Here is a 14562-nt window from a genome sequence, read left to right as displayed (position 1 = left end):
CTTTGTCTCAGTTTCTGCATCTGTAAAAGAAAGTAACACAAAGTCAAGGAGTTGGGGATCAGAACGGCTGTGTGGTTGAGTCCTTAGAACTGGCCCTGCTTCAGAGGCCACTCTAAGTGCCTACTGCTGTCATTATTACTGCCGTTTACTCCTGCAGGGGCCAGGCTGGGAGAGGCCCCCATGCTGCCTGCGGTCCCTCCTGCCCCATGAGACCTCTAGGGGTACGTGAGTACCGGGAGTGCCTGCCTAACTCTAGGTCCCACTGGGCGTGGCCCTCAGGTCAAGGCAGTTAAGCCCCCTGAGTTCCGCCTGTCGGTTATGCTGACCACAGGAGGAAGTGGTGGTGGCTGGGGGGCAGGATATGGGTGCAGGACCCCCCTGCCCAGTGTCAGTATCCTATCTTTCCAAATCTTGTCCCTCCCAGCCTGGAGCCGCTGCACCCGCCCAGGCCTCAGAGACCCCAGGCAGGGCAGGCCCAGCTTATTATCTTCCACTAGTGGGGGAGGTGGCATGTCCCTGTTTTGGGGCTCAGCTCCTGGTCACCCACCCCCAACTCACAGGCTCAGACCCCAAGGCTTCCCTGAGGGGCCAAACCAGATACCCCAAGTTCTCCTACTCCTCTACCCCAGCCCCACTCCTGTGGGAGCCTGGGAGACCCCCAGCATACCTGATTCTGAGCCAAGCCATCCAATAGCAGCCTGTTTCCCTACCCCTAACCCCCACATAGTCACCAGTATTCATTAAGCACCTACTGTGTGCCAGGCAGCGTTCCAGAGCTGGAATGCCGATGTGGGCTGCAGCCCATGGTAAGGTTTTGGCTTTGGTGCTGAGAAAAATCGAAAGCCATGGGTAGGGGGCGTTTGAGCAAAGGAGGATAGGTTGAGGGGGTGTGGGGTTTCCAGGTGAGATCACTGGTAAACCTGAGTACAGGTTTACCTGAGTACTGCCCTGCCTGGGGTCTCTGATGGACTGGGGGACCACCATCCACCAAAGAGTGTGTCCTTAGAATCTGAACTGACAGCCTTGGGAGGAAGGAGCTAGGAAGCTGACCGTCAAGTGGCCAGGGAGGGTGAGGCCTAAGGAAGAAAGGGTGAAGGCCACACGGCGAGGAGAGCCTGGGGCCTAGGAAAGGGTCCTCCAGTCCCAAAGCTACACTGGTAGAAAATGGGTCCTCTTTCTGGGCCTGCAGCTGCTCTTGGTTATAGCAGCCCCATAGGCATAATGGGGACAGAGGGACAAAATATCCATGTGAGCATGGTCGCTGGCCTTTACCTCTCTCCCACCCTTTGTCTGCCAAGGAGAAGGTTTATTTTGTCCTTGACACCCAGGCCTTTCTCCATCCCCTTACGGCGAGGTCTGGTGGTAGCCAGCCTGGCTTCCAGGCCTGTGATGGAGCCAAAAAGTGGATGCGGAGAGAAGGGACCTGGGAAGACGGAGAGAGAAGCTGGGACAATGAACATTCAAATAGGGTGCAGGGAGGGAGAGCAGAGGACAGGGACCTGGCTGCTGGTTTGGTTTAGGGCCTGAGAGGCAATGGGTGGCTGGGGTATGGGAGAGTTGACAAGCAAAGGTGCTACAATGTGTCTTTGCATACAGCTGGGCCACAGAGGGGCCTGGGTTTTGTTTGGGTATATATGACTGTCCCTCCCTTCTTTCAATGAACACTTAGGCCTTTAAACCTGAGTGACGCTTAGAAGGATGAATTTTATTGTATGTGAATTATATCTCCATGAGATATTTTTAATTTGTCAGAAGCTGGAGTAGGTCCCAGCAGCTCATTCGTTAGAACTGGTTCTATGTTCCCAGAGAGCATGCTTCTTGGCACCCCCCAGGCACTGCAAGTTTGTGCTTGATGCTGAGGGCATCTCTTTGCCCTCGGATGGCCCAGAGTATATTGTGACAGTGGCCAGCCACCCTCCTCCAGCCTGGCTTACTTGGGACAGTCACACTCACCAGCACCACCGGGCTTGGCCTGGGTGCCTGCTGGACTATGAGGCTCATAGCCTGGCAGTTATACACAGCTGTGATGGGGAGACCAAGGCCTGAGAGGCACAAGAGTCTAGGACTCAGATGTCTGTGACTCTGTAAGAGCAGTAGTGAGCTCCCTGTTTCAGGGTTCATTCAAGCAATGTCTGGCTGAAAAAGTACAGAGTCAAGCTGCTCAGTCCCCATATCTCCTCTGCCCCAGTCCCCCAGTCAGTAAGGTGGGGGTGGGAGTAGGCAGGACCAGTGCTGGAGGCCGTCTGGATCCAGGTCCCCAGTACACGCAGAGGCTCAGACACTCGCTGTCCCCTCCACAGGGCAGGCTGCCTGCTCGAATAAGCCAAGATTATCTTGCCAACATCCTCTTTGTGGTCGCCCAAGCTGTCATCTGGGACTGATCCTGGGTTGATGAGAACCACTGGTGGGCCACAGCATGGGCCTGCGGGCCCCTCCTGGTCCACGCCTACTGAGGCCCCAGAGACTTCTGTGTTCCGCTGGGACCCTCTGCATCTCCAGTAGCACCTTCGTCCTCGTGGCCATTGGTGCAGTTCTTGAACATGGGCACACCCCACGAGGGCTATCGGGGCGGCACTTTCCTTGAAGTTGGCTGCAGGGTGTCACCCTTCATCCTCCTCTGGACACTAGGAGGGTGGGCAGGGAGCATCAGTCGACCAGATCTTTCCCACCCCCACCCCCGGAAAAACACACAAACGACTTGCAAATAAATGTGAGGCTTTGGGGACACCCAGACTATGGGAGGAAGAGTTCACTGAGGGGTGAAGATGCCTTAGCTGGGCAGAGAGGTGGCGAGAGAATGTCTTGGCAGAGGACAGCGTGCCCCGAGGCCCTGTGGGTGAAGGGCCAGGGCAACAGAAGGGGTTTAGGCTTCATCCTGGGGCAAGGATGGAGCAGGAAGGAGCTAGGGCTTGGTGGGGAACACCTACTGATGGTCTGGACCCCATGGTGGCAGTGGTGTGGAGAGAAGGGGGCAGCTTCCAGCCACATTTGGGAAGATGGAGTGGATGGTAGGTGGACCCACTGAGATTGCCAGGCTCCATGTGGCATCCGTGCCAGGCCTCAGCATCCTGGTGGGAAGTAGGCAGAAGAGGGCCCGCAAGGAAGGCTGGTCAGTGCTAGAGACTGGCTGGGTACCCAGGAGGCCCTCTCAGAGCTCTAGCCTCCTCCCGTGGGTGCCTGCGCCCCTCAAGAAAACCCCCACTCCTCTGCTGCTACAAGCTCCTAGGAGGCAGCAGACCAGGGACCTGCCTCTGTGCCAGATGTTAGAGAAGCTGTTGAAGAAGTTCTGATTGCGTGAAACTCTTTCCCCAGGCCTTGTAACTTCTACTGGGGGTCTAGAACTTGCCCCCTGTGCCCACCCACCTTTTCCCAGACCCTTTCCTATCAAAAGCCCCACTGGGCATGCCCCTGCCCCCAGTGGGTGACACAAGCTGACCTTACCGGCCCCAGGACCATCGGGGGCCGCTCTGAGCAGGGCCTCAGGGACACCCTGTCGTCATCAGAGCCCCATACACTGGACTCCCTTCTGGTCCTTTGGGCTTGGTCCGGACCCCATCCTGTCCCTACCCAGTGCTCCCCTCTTCTGACCTGCTTCTCCCCTTTCTCCTCAGCCTGGAAAGCAACTCAGCTGCTGGTCAGGGTTGTGCATAAAGTATGAGTCTCTTGGTCCTGAGAGGCCTGGACCATGAGTGGAGGCTGGGGGGCGCGGCTAACACGGGGGCGCTGGGCCAGAGCAGCCAGCTTCCCCTGCGCTCTGTGCCTCAGCTTTCCTGTCTGTCAAACACTAGCCAAATCTATCTGGGAGAGGTTTAAGAGCATCCAGTCCTGCTTGCCAGGATCTAGAGGAAGGAGTGCTTCACCAGAGGCCACATTGCCTACTGCCAAGAGGTCAGGCTTCAGACCCAACTCGGAATGGCCGAGTCACATCACCCTGAGCTCCCACAGCACGGCTCTTCGGGGAGAGCAGGGCTGTCTCCACCGCCTCTCTGTCCCTGCCATGGCCTGAGCTGCCCGCTACCCAGCGGTGGGAAAGTCTGAATCTGTTGCTATTTTCTCTCTGTTATCGGGGCCTTATCTGGCTGCTGTGCTGCCCAGAGGCCAGGGTCTCTCTCCTGGCAGCGCCGTGCCCCTGCCCACCCACCAGCTGCCCGGCAAGACAGGACTTCAGGCCTTCTGCCAGCCTAGGGGGGAGGTCTCTCTCTTCTGCCTGCACCGCCCTCCCCAGGCCCCAGCCTCTCAGCCACCCCAGCCCTGTCCACCCCTACCCTCACCCCCAGAGGGGCAGGTGGCACCTCCCTGGAGACTTAAACAATAACAGTTGTAATAATAACCACAAGTCTGTGCTCAGCACCCACTGGCACCACCTCGCTGAACCCTGACCCAAGCCCATGGCACAAGACTGTTTCTATCCCTAGCTTTCAGGAAACCAGGCTCAGGGAGGCATAGCCTGTACAAGGTCATCAGCCTCAGCATCCCGCTGTTCCTTCTGCCTGGAATGCTTTTCCCTGGCCCCGGTTTCAGGCAACCTCTTTCTGTTCTCTTCCAGATCTCCATTCATTTGTTGCTTCCTCCAGGAAGGCTTCCCTGACTGGCACCTCCACCTTTCCTTTGTGGCAATGGCCACACTTGCGTCTTTCAGGTTTCTTTCTTGGGAGTAGTAGGTCTTGGTCATTATAGGGTCTCCATTGCCTGTGGGGGTCTGGCACTTGGTGGAGGTTTGATGAGTGAATGAGTGAATAAAGAACTGTTAGTGCATTGGTGAGTGAGTGAATGAAAGAATAATGATTGAGAATGGGGCCATCGGAGCGCAGGTCCACCCGCACTCCAGGGTCTGCCTGGTATTCCTCTCCCTCTTCTGCATCACCCCAGGCCTGGATATTGGTGGAGGAGGAACAGAGCACTGTGTCTACTCCAACCACAGGGCAGCGGGCCTGCCTTCAAAATCTAGCCCTGACACAGAAGGGATTGCCTGGGAGAGGGGGTACCTGTTCCTCTGTCTCCTCCTCTGTAAGTTAGGACTCTAGAGGACCTTCCCAGAGAGGCATAAACGACCCGTGCAACAGGCAGGCACAAGGAAGAGACCCAAACCCACGGTCAAGCCCCAGTCCAGGGTGAGCTCACTAGCACTTTGCCCTGGTTCCTTCACATTTCCAATGACCTGGTGTCATTCAGAGTCCCCCCACTCAACACAGGTACAGTCTACGGGAACCGGGGGGACTCACCCGGGGCCTCCAGACTCCCCCATCCAGTGCTCTGAGCTGCTCTGAGCCATCCCCATCGGCACCCACCGGGCAGGTCCACCTGCAGGCCAGAGTCCAGGGGGATTTTGTTCCCTTCTCAGCCCCTAGCTCTGGCTTTCTTTAAGGCAGTCATTCCAAAGGACCCCGCCTCCCCCACAGCTGCCTCGGTGGAAGCCGGGAGCGGGTCATCGTTAATCGTTGCTGCTCGGGGCCTTGGAGGAGTTGAGATCATCCCGCTCCACAGAGCCTGTCTCTGTAATTCAGTTTTAAAGCATGAAGAAAGGGAGTTGATGAAATTCCACTATCAGCACCGAGCCAATATGCAAAATATCTCACCCCCAATCAAATAGCTATTATGTTTTCATTTCCATTTCGGCGTCTAGCTTAATGAGCAGGAGACAGATCTGTGTGCAGGCGTCTGCTCACCATGATAACTGAGGGGCTTCGGACAGCAGGGGCCATGCTCGGTGCTGCCCTGGCCAGTGGTGACCACTGTCATCACCTGTGGGCTCTCCAGACAGGTATCTGCCCTCTCCACCATGCCAGGCAAGGAGACTAGCATCGCTCTTGCTCCTGGTCATCAGCAGGGCGAGGGAGGCATGGGGCAGCATTTGGCAATGTCTGGAAAGGTAGCATGTTGGGGGAGGCTCCTGCCCACCAGTCCCCCATCGCTGCTTCCTGGCCCAAGCCCATGAGCAGGTCAGTTCATCTTGCTGGTCCTCGGTTTACTCATCTACAAAGTGGGCCTGACTTGGGCTTCCCTCTGGGGGGTGTTAGAAGGTACACTCGCCCATAACGACTGGCATCAGGATCCTGCCTCACCCTCCACCTCACCCCCACCACCCTCCCGCTGTCCTCTCCCACCAATCCTCTATGTACCCTGTCAGGCTGCCTGGTAGTACGCCCCGCTCCCCACACATACCTTCCCCACCACCTCTATACCCCTGGGCTAACTAAAGAGGCTTGGGGGTAAAGAGGACATTTGTAAAACGCTGAGCACAGGGCTCGTATATGGGCAGTGCTTAATAATAACACATCCCCCCACCATTTCCTGGGCCTCACTGGGTGATGGGTGATTATAGCTAATCGTGATAACAGTTCATGTGTGGGATGGACTTACTGTGTGCCAGCCCTGAGCTAAGCTCAGATACAGGTGGCACCACATTTCATCCTGCTAGGTAGGAGCTGTGTGGTTTCTGAGCACAAAGAGTGACTTGCCCGAGGTCACAAAGCAAAGACACCTCCTGCCTGGCCACGGGTTGGCCTGGCTCAGCTGTTAAGGCCTTTGAGAGGGGGTCTCACAAGGGCCAGGCAGGGCTCTTTGCTAGCACAGGGCACCCAGGGAAGCAAAGCATTTTACCAATGCCCCTGGCCAGCAGAGAAAACTTCCTATCTGAGACCCAAGTGGATCAAGGACCCAGGTGCGCTTGTGTGGCCTCAGGGGTGTCACAGGGGCTCAAGAGGTCATGTGGCATACTCTCAGGGTGCCGAGGCAGGCGTGGGGCGGAATTCGTTGTGCCACATCCTCGTCGTGGGCTTGTAGAAATTTGCTGGTTAGCAATTGTCTCCTACATTATCAGAGCTGTTTTAATTGTGCTGGAACTGAATTAGAGACATTAGAATAAATTGCCAAGGCCGGCAGCCTCTTTCTTCACGCTCATTGTCACGCCTTTGTGCAGAGCGTGTGCCTTTGTTCTCTCATAAATGGACCCGCCACGAGCTCAGGGCCTCCCTGGGTGGCTGAGGCCCACCTGAGCAAGGCATCTTTTCAGCGCTGGCAGGTGTGGGGAGCAGAGTGTCAGCTGTGTGTCCAGTATTAGCCTGGCCCCAGTGCTCTGGTCCCTGTAGTCCCTAAAAGCAGGTAGCTTTGTACCCATTCTCCAGAGCAGGACACTGAGGCCCTGAAGTCCCATGGCCATCCAGCAGGAGGGGCCTCAGCTCTAGGGCACCCACTCCAGCTCTGAATGAGCCACAGAAGACACCAGGGCTTCTAGAAAATGGCCAGCAAATAGGCTGACCCCGGGACTGTGTGCTGGCCCCAGTGACTGGCAGTGCCCACTCAGGACTGACCCCACAGGAGAGAGAGTGAAGACCAGCCTCCACCGCAGCCTCTGCTTTCCTGCCCCAGTGCATGCCAAGGGAGGTCATGGTGGGTCAGGCCTCCTACCTGTCTCAGAGGCACGCGTCGGACCGGTCTGGGGTGTGCCCAGCCCACCACGGAGCCGGCCCGTGTGGGCGCATTGATGAGAGCACAGAGGCTTAGCCTGGGGCTGGATCTGTGTGGTCTGAGTAATTATAGCTCTGAAGTGTCCTGGAGAGGTTGGGACTCATCAGAAGCTAAGTCCAGAGGGCTGCAGCTGGGAAATGACCCTGCTGCCCCTGCTGGGACCCTCTGTGGCTACCCAGTGCCCCTAAGATTAGGATCCACATGTCCCCCGCCTCTAGGTCAGCCCTGCTCTACTCTCAGCCTTGAATCCCTGCTCCTTCCTCTACCTCATGAGGCCTGTCCAATTTACAGGCCTTTGCACAAGCCACTCCCTCTGCCTTCTAAGCCTTCATCTTTGTACCAATGTCGTCCCCTCTGAGATCTGCAGGTAGCATCTCTGCCTGTTTTTTTGTTTTTTCCTTCTCTTTCTCATTTGCCTCCCTCCCTCATAGCACATTTATAAATTTCCATTGTTTCTGTTTGGGGCCCGTTTATTGTTTAACTATCTCCTCTGCTGGCCTGGAAGTCCCCTGCAGAGTCCAGAGGTCCTGGCGCCTCTGCCTTCTAAAACAGTGTCTGCCCTCAGAAGGCAGGAAAGGTGTCTGCCTCACCAGGAACAACTCAGTTTTCACTACTATAGCCGGCTGTCATCCGCCTCTGGTCAGAGAGGTGAGCTGAAATGCAAAGAGACACCAGCTTGCCACCTCCCTGCTCCATGTAAATTGCTAGATTTTGAAAGTAAGCCAGTGAACTTGGCCACAACATTGCTCATTCTATCACAGTCTCTTGGGTCTCTCCTTCCTGCTGCCATGAGCCAGCTTGTGTGGCCCGTGTTGGATGCTGGCTGTTTGCACAGTTGTTACTCAATGGACAGGCATCTAAGGCACCAGCAGGCCCCATCTCCCTTCATCAGCCACCTACCCAACTTCTTTCACCCCTGGAAAACCCTGGAAAAGGAGGAGAGTGAGGGTACCAGGAAGGAAAACACTAGCAATTTAGTGAGAAGCCCCTGAAACTGGACAAATTTTGGTCCCTCTGTGCGTTTTCCCCAGGGAGAAGGCACTGGATTTCATCAGATTCCCAGAGGGGTCATAGCATACAAAAGGTCAGGAACCACCAGCCACAGAGGTGTGAATCCCAAGCAAGTCTCCCTCTGCTGCTACTTGCTTGCCTCCAGGGATGGAGAGTTCAGCCCTTAAGAAGTGGCCATTCCATTCCTGCCAACTCAGGCCTTCCTTCTGGTGCCTCCGGTCACCAGCCAGAGCGAGCCCCATTGTGCTCCATCAGGCACCTCGGACACTGAATTTACAGATGTTGCCACAGCTTTTAGACTCTTCTTCATTTCCTCAGCATCAAGAGGGCCTGGGCCCAGAACCACCACTACCCCCACACCCCGACTCCTGAGTACACATAGCTGGGGTTCAAGAGTCAGGATCTTCCCCCACACCACACTTGGATGATGGGTGTCATCTACCTGATAACCAGTCGGTGGGAGGCAGGACAGGTGGCTGCAGGAGAGGAACTTAGGTACAATGAGTCCTCTTTTAACATCATCTGTAGGTTCTGTGACTTTAAGTAAAATGACGTATAATGAAACCAGTTTTACCCTTAGGCTAATTGATGCAAACTGCAGTTAGGTTCCTATAGCTGCTCATCAACATTATAAGGAAATAATGTTAATCAAGGAGCTGTTGTAATTGGGGCAGGAGGCAGCCCCACCCCTTACCTGTCTTGGGGCCAAGGCTGAGACAGACAGGGATAGAAGGGGCCTAGAGGATTTGGGGAGCGGGTGGAGTTCACACATCAAGTCTTGGGGAACCCTATTCTTCACTGTTCCCTCTGCCCACCACACTGGCACCGTTCATCTGACCTCGGGTCAGAGGCTGCCACCCTGGCCTGCAGTCAGGAGCACTGGTGGATCCAGTTTCCACACCTTCACAGGGGGTCTGGGTTTAGGTTACTTTGATTCTCATCTGTCTTCTCACCTGTTCGGTGGGCTCCATGGGGCAACTCCTGTAAGAGTCTCTGGGGAGGTTGAGGTTTGGAATTAGGGGGCCCCAGGCCTGGGGCACTCTAGCCCCCAGCGGTTAGATGCCTGTGTGTTCACCTGTGCCCCATCAAGCATTTATTCCTTTAATCAGCTTCTCTGAGCACTTCCTGTGTCCTGGGTGCTGGGGCCCACCCCTGCGAAGCTCCCAGACCTCAAAACCTGAGCTCGAGGCGCTCCCCAGAGGAGGGGTCCGAGGCGGAGGAAATAGCTGAGCAAAGCCCAGGAGATGTTTACCCACAGGGGCTCTGGATGCACACTTGGGCTCCGTGAACCCCTGCAGTGCGTACCTATGGGATGGGGTAGGCCATGGCGTTCGTGTAACCCTCAGGGGCCCCTGGCCCCGGGAGAGCCCCCATAGCTGCTCCCATGGCTTGGAGTAGAGCAGAGGGGAGAGGCTGGGAACATTGTTCTGGCAAGAGCAGTTTGTGGGGCCAGCAGAGGCTGCGAGGCCGATGAGGTGGGGTGGGAGGGCCGGTGACTGCAAGACATTAGAATTGTTGCAGGAGTGGGGTTCACACAGCAAGTCTTCAGGGACCCTTGAGGGAGCCCCCATGCTGATGGATGCCCTGTCATGGCCTCTGACCAGGAGTGGCCAGTGCCTCATGATTCCCCCTGGGCTGTGTCCACAGGTTCCCTCGGAGACATGGAGGCTGGAGAAGAGGCCCAGGCCACAGAGACTGGCCTCCCACAGCGGGAAGCTGCAGCACCAGAGCCAGAGGCCTCGGGGGAACCTAAGCCCCTGAGCCCTTCCAGTCCAGGTGAGTCAGGCAGTGGGCGTGGCAGACTGGGGTTTGGCACCCTGAGCCACCCCACACCTTCCTTTGTCCTCACCTGTGACTTCACAGGAGCCAGTCCCTCTGAGTTTCCACACCTGTAAAGTGACATTGAACTTGGTATGTGCCCAGGAGGACCAGGGGAGACCTGAGTGGCTCCCAGCCTAAGGCCTGACCTCAGGGACTAGAAGGGGAAGCGGGTAGCTGGAGAGAGGAGGCATGGACACCCTCAGCAGATGAGTCTTAGAAGTCCTGCCCCTTGTAGTACAGATGGGGAGATCAAGGCCCTAGTGGGGAAGGCCTAGCCCAGGGTTAGAGGAGGAGTTATGGGCCACTGAGTGACCTCAGGAAAGCTATGTCCCCTCCCAGCCACAGTTTACCCTCTATGAAATGGGGCAGCAAGGCCTTGCCTGACTGTGGCGCCTGCCTCAGCACACATGGTGCTCGGTACTTAGCAAGTTCTCCTATTAAGGCATGTCACTCCATTTTACAGCGGCAACGAGGCCCAGAGAGGTTAATGACTTACCCAGAGTCACACAGCCTGTAAGCACCTGAGCCGGGATCTGCCCCTCAGGTCTGGATTCACGTTGAGGCCTCCGCCCCGTCCCCCTGGCTACTCCCCGTCCCCCTGTTTACTCCCCGTCCCACCCCACCCCAGGCACCTGGAATATCTCCTAGGGCCTTCCAGGTGGCACTTCCCCCAGGGGCAGGACGGATGCATTTCTCAAGCTGAGAAAAGAACATGGAAAGAGAGAGCCCCACCCGGGGGTGAATTAACCTGACGTTAAGAGAACTGCTCTGGCCAGGTCTCGGGCAGGGCCTCGAAGCTGGGGCGTCCCCTCCTGTACCCCCAGGACTGAGGTGGAGGGGCTCCCACATCCACCAGATCCTCCACCATGGTGATGGTGGTGATCTCACTCCTGTTCCCATTCTATACCATGAAGCCCTTTGCACACAGAGGCTGAGTTACCTACCCCCAGACCATAGTCTCATGGGGGATATATATGCCACACACTGGACCATTTGGGAGGGTGGTAAGTATATGGGCATGACTGAGAGTGAAGGAGAGATGGGGTGGGGGGAGGGGCGACATTGACCAAAGACCCAAAAAATGCCACCCATGCTCTGGGTGCACAGGGACAGGTATAACAGGCAGTGGCACCTGTAGCACAAAGGTCCCGAGGTGGGCTAGAGAATGGACAGCAGGGGAGGGGTGGGAGGATTAGAAGCCAAGGAGGGGCAGGGGATGGGCAGAGATCCCAGACAGACTTTGATCCCTGGCAGGGAGGATCCTTCTCACTGTGGACCCTCTATCCCCAGCATCTCTCAGTGTCAGAGCATCAGAGATGTCACAGGCCCAGGAGCCCAATGAGCCTCATCCTCTGAGACCTGTTAGCCCCTGTGTCCCTCTCCCCAGTAGCAGGCCCATTGGGCCATTCCATGAGAAGAGGCTAGGCCAGCAGGACTTAAACCCAGAGCCGGGGCATCCATCACCCTCAGCTCACCAGGAACCTCCAGGCTGGGTAAAGACATCCTGGGCCTCGCCTCCGGTGCCAGCTCTGGCTCGTTGTTATTATCTGTGCCGTCCTCAGACATCATCTCATGTGGCTTACTGGTACAGCTAGCATTCCCCCCAGCCAACCCCTGGGCTGTGTTCCTGTCCTTCCTGAGCCTCAGTTTCTGCATCTGTAACTGGGCACACGCCCCTCGGGGTGGCCGAGGGGCTGAAAGAGTATGTGAGGGGCCACCTCATCACCATGACTATTACTATTAGGTGCTGCGCACTAATGGGGGGGGCGGTGCCTCTTGAGGCCCATATCTGCCAAAGGGTGAATGGCTCATTACTGGTGGACTTTGACCCAGTGGCTTTCCTGGGGAGCTAGGCCCCTTATCTGATCTGGGAGCTGGGGTTGCATGGGGGCGGGGGTGGGGAAGGACCTAGAAAAAACAGCCGGAGTTGCACCTGGCACAGGCCGTGGTGATAACGTGGCGATGGACGTGATAAGGCAGCAGGAGCAATATCTGCCTCTCAGGCGGGCCCAGCGCGGTTCCCCGGCCGCGGCTAGAGCTCAAATGCCAGCCACGTTGATTTATAGCCAAAAATAATAGGACTTTTATACTGTGTGATTGATTTATTTGATGTTAATCACGGCCCTTATCTCGGGTATTAATAATCTGCCGGGCACGTGACGTCACTAAGGGGGGGCTTTTATGGGAGCTCATCGATTGGGGGCCGAGGTGGTTATCAGGCCGGCAGGGAAGGCAAATATGCCCTTTGGGCTGGAATTGGGTCCAGAGCCTGCTGGAGGGGCCCCCAGCTGCCTGAGGAGGCGGCCGGGGAGGCGGAGCTCTCTTGTGTGCCCCTGCCTGGGCGTGTCTGGTAGGCCATCCTGCACTCTAATTATTAACAGCAGCTGGGATAGCAATTATTGCTACAATTAATGAAGGGATAAGAGGTTTTAAAGGCCAAGGGGAAAACTGAGATGTCTGATCCTTCCCAATTAAAGCAAGCCTAGGGGTGGGTGACCTTAGGCTTGTGCTCACCCACCTGGGTCTCAGTGTCCTTCCTGGACATAGGGTGGGGCAGGCGAGTGACTTGGTACCAGAGGCTTGGAGGGAGTTGATCATGTTTTTCTCTCTGCAGAAGTTAATCCCCTGCCACCACCGCCCCCCACACCTCCAAGAGGCCCCGAGGAGACCAAGGGGCAGGAGTCAGAGACGAGTCTGGAGGAGGAAGCCAGCTGCTCCTGGAATGGACCAGGTAACCATGCCTGCAGTCAGGTCTAGCAGCATCACCCCTCCAGGATGCCCCTAGGCCCCAGCCTTCTGGGAGTCCTGGGAACTAGCCACCCTGACAGCTTGGGTGGGATGTGCCTGGCCTGCTGGCCAGAGAGGTCGATGGCAACCCACCAGGCCTGAGCCTGTGCCTATTCCAAAGTCCAGCCCACTTATGGGGCTGGCAGTATTGTTGGAGGCAGGCATTGAACTGTGCCGATGCTCAGAGCTGAATCCCAGGCCCTGTAGAGCAGACCGGAAGGTTCTGAGGATTCCCAGGAGGTAGAATCTTCTCTGGCTGAGAAAGAAACAGGCAGTGAGGGCAGGGACAGGCATCCCAGGAGACAGAAACAGCCAGCACAAAGACAGTGGTGGATGCATGTGGAGGGCCTTCCCAGCCAGGCTGAAGGTTCGAAGCTGTGCAGGTACTTAGGAGAGGACTCACCCCTACCGGCCCCCCCAACCCCCCAAGAGGCTGCAAGCCACCTGGGAGGCAGGAGGTGGCTGCAAACTGCCTGGTCCTGCTGGACCATAGGAAGTGTCTTTGAGGGTGGTTTTGTGCTGCCCCACTACCCTTCCAATTTGTAGCTGGAATTCTGACCTCGGATTTCCCACCAGATGTGTTCTCTTTGTATCCCCCCGATTCTACCCATTCATGAAGAAAGGGAAGTCTGGGCATGTTGGTTGTCTCTGTGGTTCCTCAGCTTGGGCACACAGGCTGGTGTGTGAGAGGGTTGGGTGGGGCTGCGTCTCTGGGCTCAGGTAGAGCTTGCCATCAAGGGCCATTGCATGGGGGTGGAAGAGGGAGGACGTGGTTCTTGCGACTGAAAGGGTGGAACGGAGACTGCGCACTCATGCCAGGCACATGTGTGGATGCAGCAAGCATTTACTGAGCGCCCGCTGTGTACCAGACGTACAGCTGTGAGCAAACGCAGTCCTCAGGGAGCATGCGTGCGGATGTGATAATACAAGTGAGGGTCATGACTGGTGGGAAGAAACTACATGGTGAGGGCCTCACCTTGCTGCAGTAGGGGGAGTGTCAGGGAAATCTTTGCCTGGCAGAGGGCCACAGAGCAGCCAAGGGGTTTGTCCAAGGTCACCAGCTGGGAAGTGGCAGAGCCGGGTGCAGACCCACCGCCTGACTCCAGAGTTGGCTGCAGGTTCGTGAGTGCCAGCTTTGCTTATCCCTCCAGGTGGTGCCTGTCTACCCCGCAATGGCAGTATCATCATCCCCATTTCACTGATGGAAAAACAGAGTCTCCCAGAGACCAGAACCTGAACCTGGGTGAGGGCTGGGGTGCACCCGGGAGCTTCCTGCACTATTTGCATCCTCAGGGGCCTGGGGACTCCCTATCAGCTCCCACAGATATGAATTTCTGTGCAGTGGGCAGCGATGGGCCGATAAGCGGCCGCTGGCCAACCGCCATGGTGGCCGCCCCCTATCAGAACCCAAGCAGGCCACACTTATCGCCCAGCCAGGGAAGCCAGAGGCCCAGTGGACTCTTATCTCACGGGGAC

At 56.7% G+C, this 14562-nt stretch overlaps 1 protein-coding gene across 1 annotated transcript in view; it reads left to right on the top strand.

Annotated features, from left to right (window-relative positions):
* ZFPM1 (zinc finger protein, FOG family member 1) overlaps window positions 1–14562 on the top strand; it is a 76232-nt gene that overhangs the window by 19960 nt on the left and 41710 nt on the right. The window contains exons 2-3 of the mRNA XM_011371912.2: window positions 10126–10254; window positions 12914–13030. Coding sequence (XP_011370214.1) covers window positions 10126–10254; window positions 12914–13030 — 246 coding nt within the window. The remainder of the gene's footprint in view (window positions 1–10125; window positions 10255–12913; window positions 13031–14562) is intronic.

This window comes from Pteropus vampyrus, unplaced genomic scaffold, assembly GCF_000151845.1.
Source record: "Pteropus vampyrus isolate Shadow unplaced genomic scaffold, Pvam_2.0 Scaffold196, whole genome shotgun sequence".
Taxonomy (NCBI): Eukaryota; Metazoa; Chordata; class Mammalia; order Chiroptera; family Pteropodidae; genus Pteropus; species Pteropus vampyrus.
Note: the sequence above shows the minus strand (reverse complement) of the source record. Positions and strands in the feature narration are given on the sequence as shown.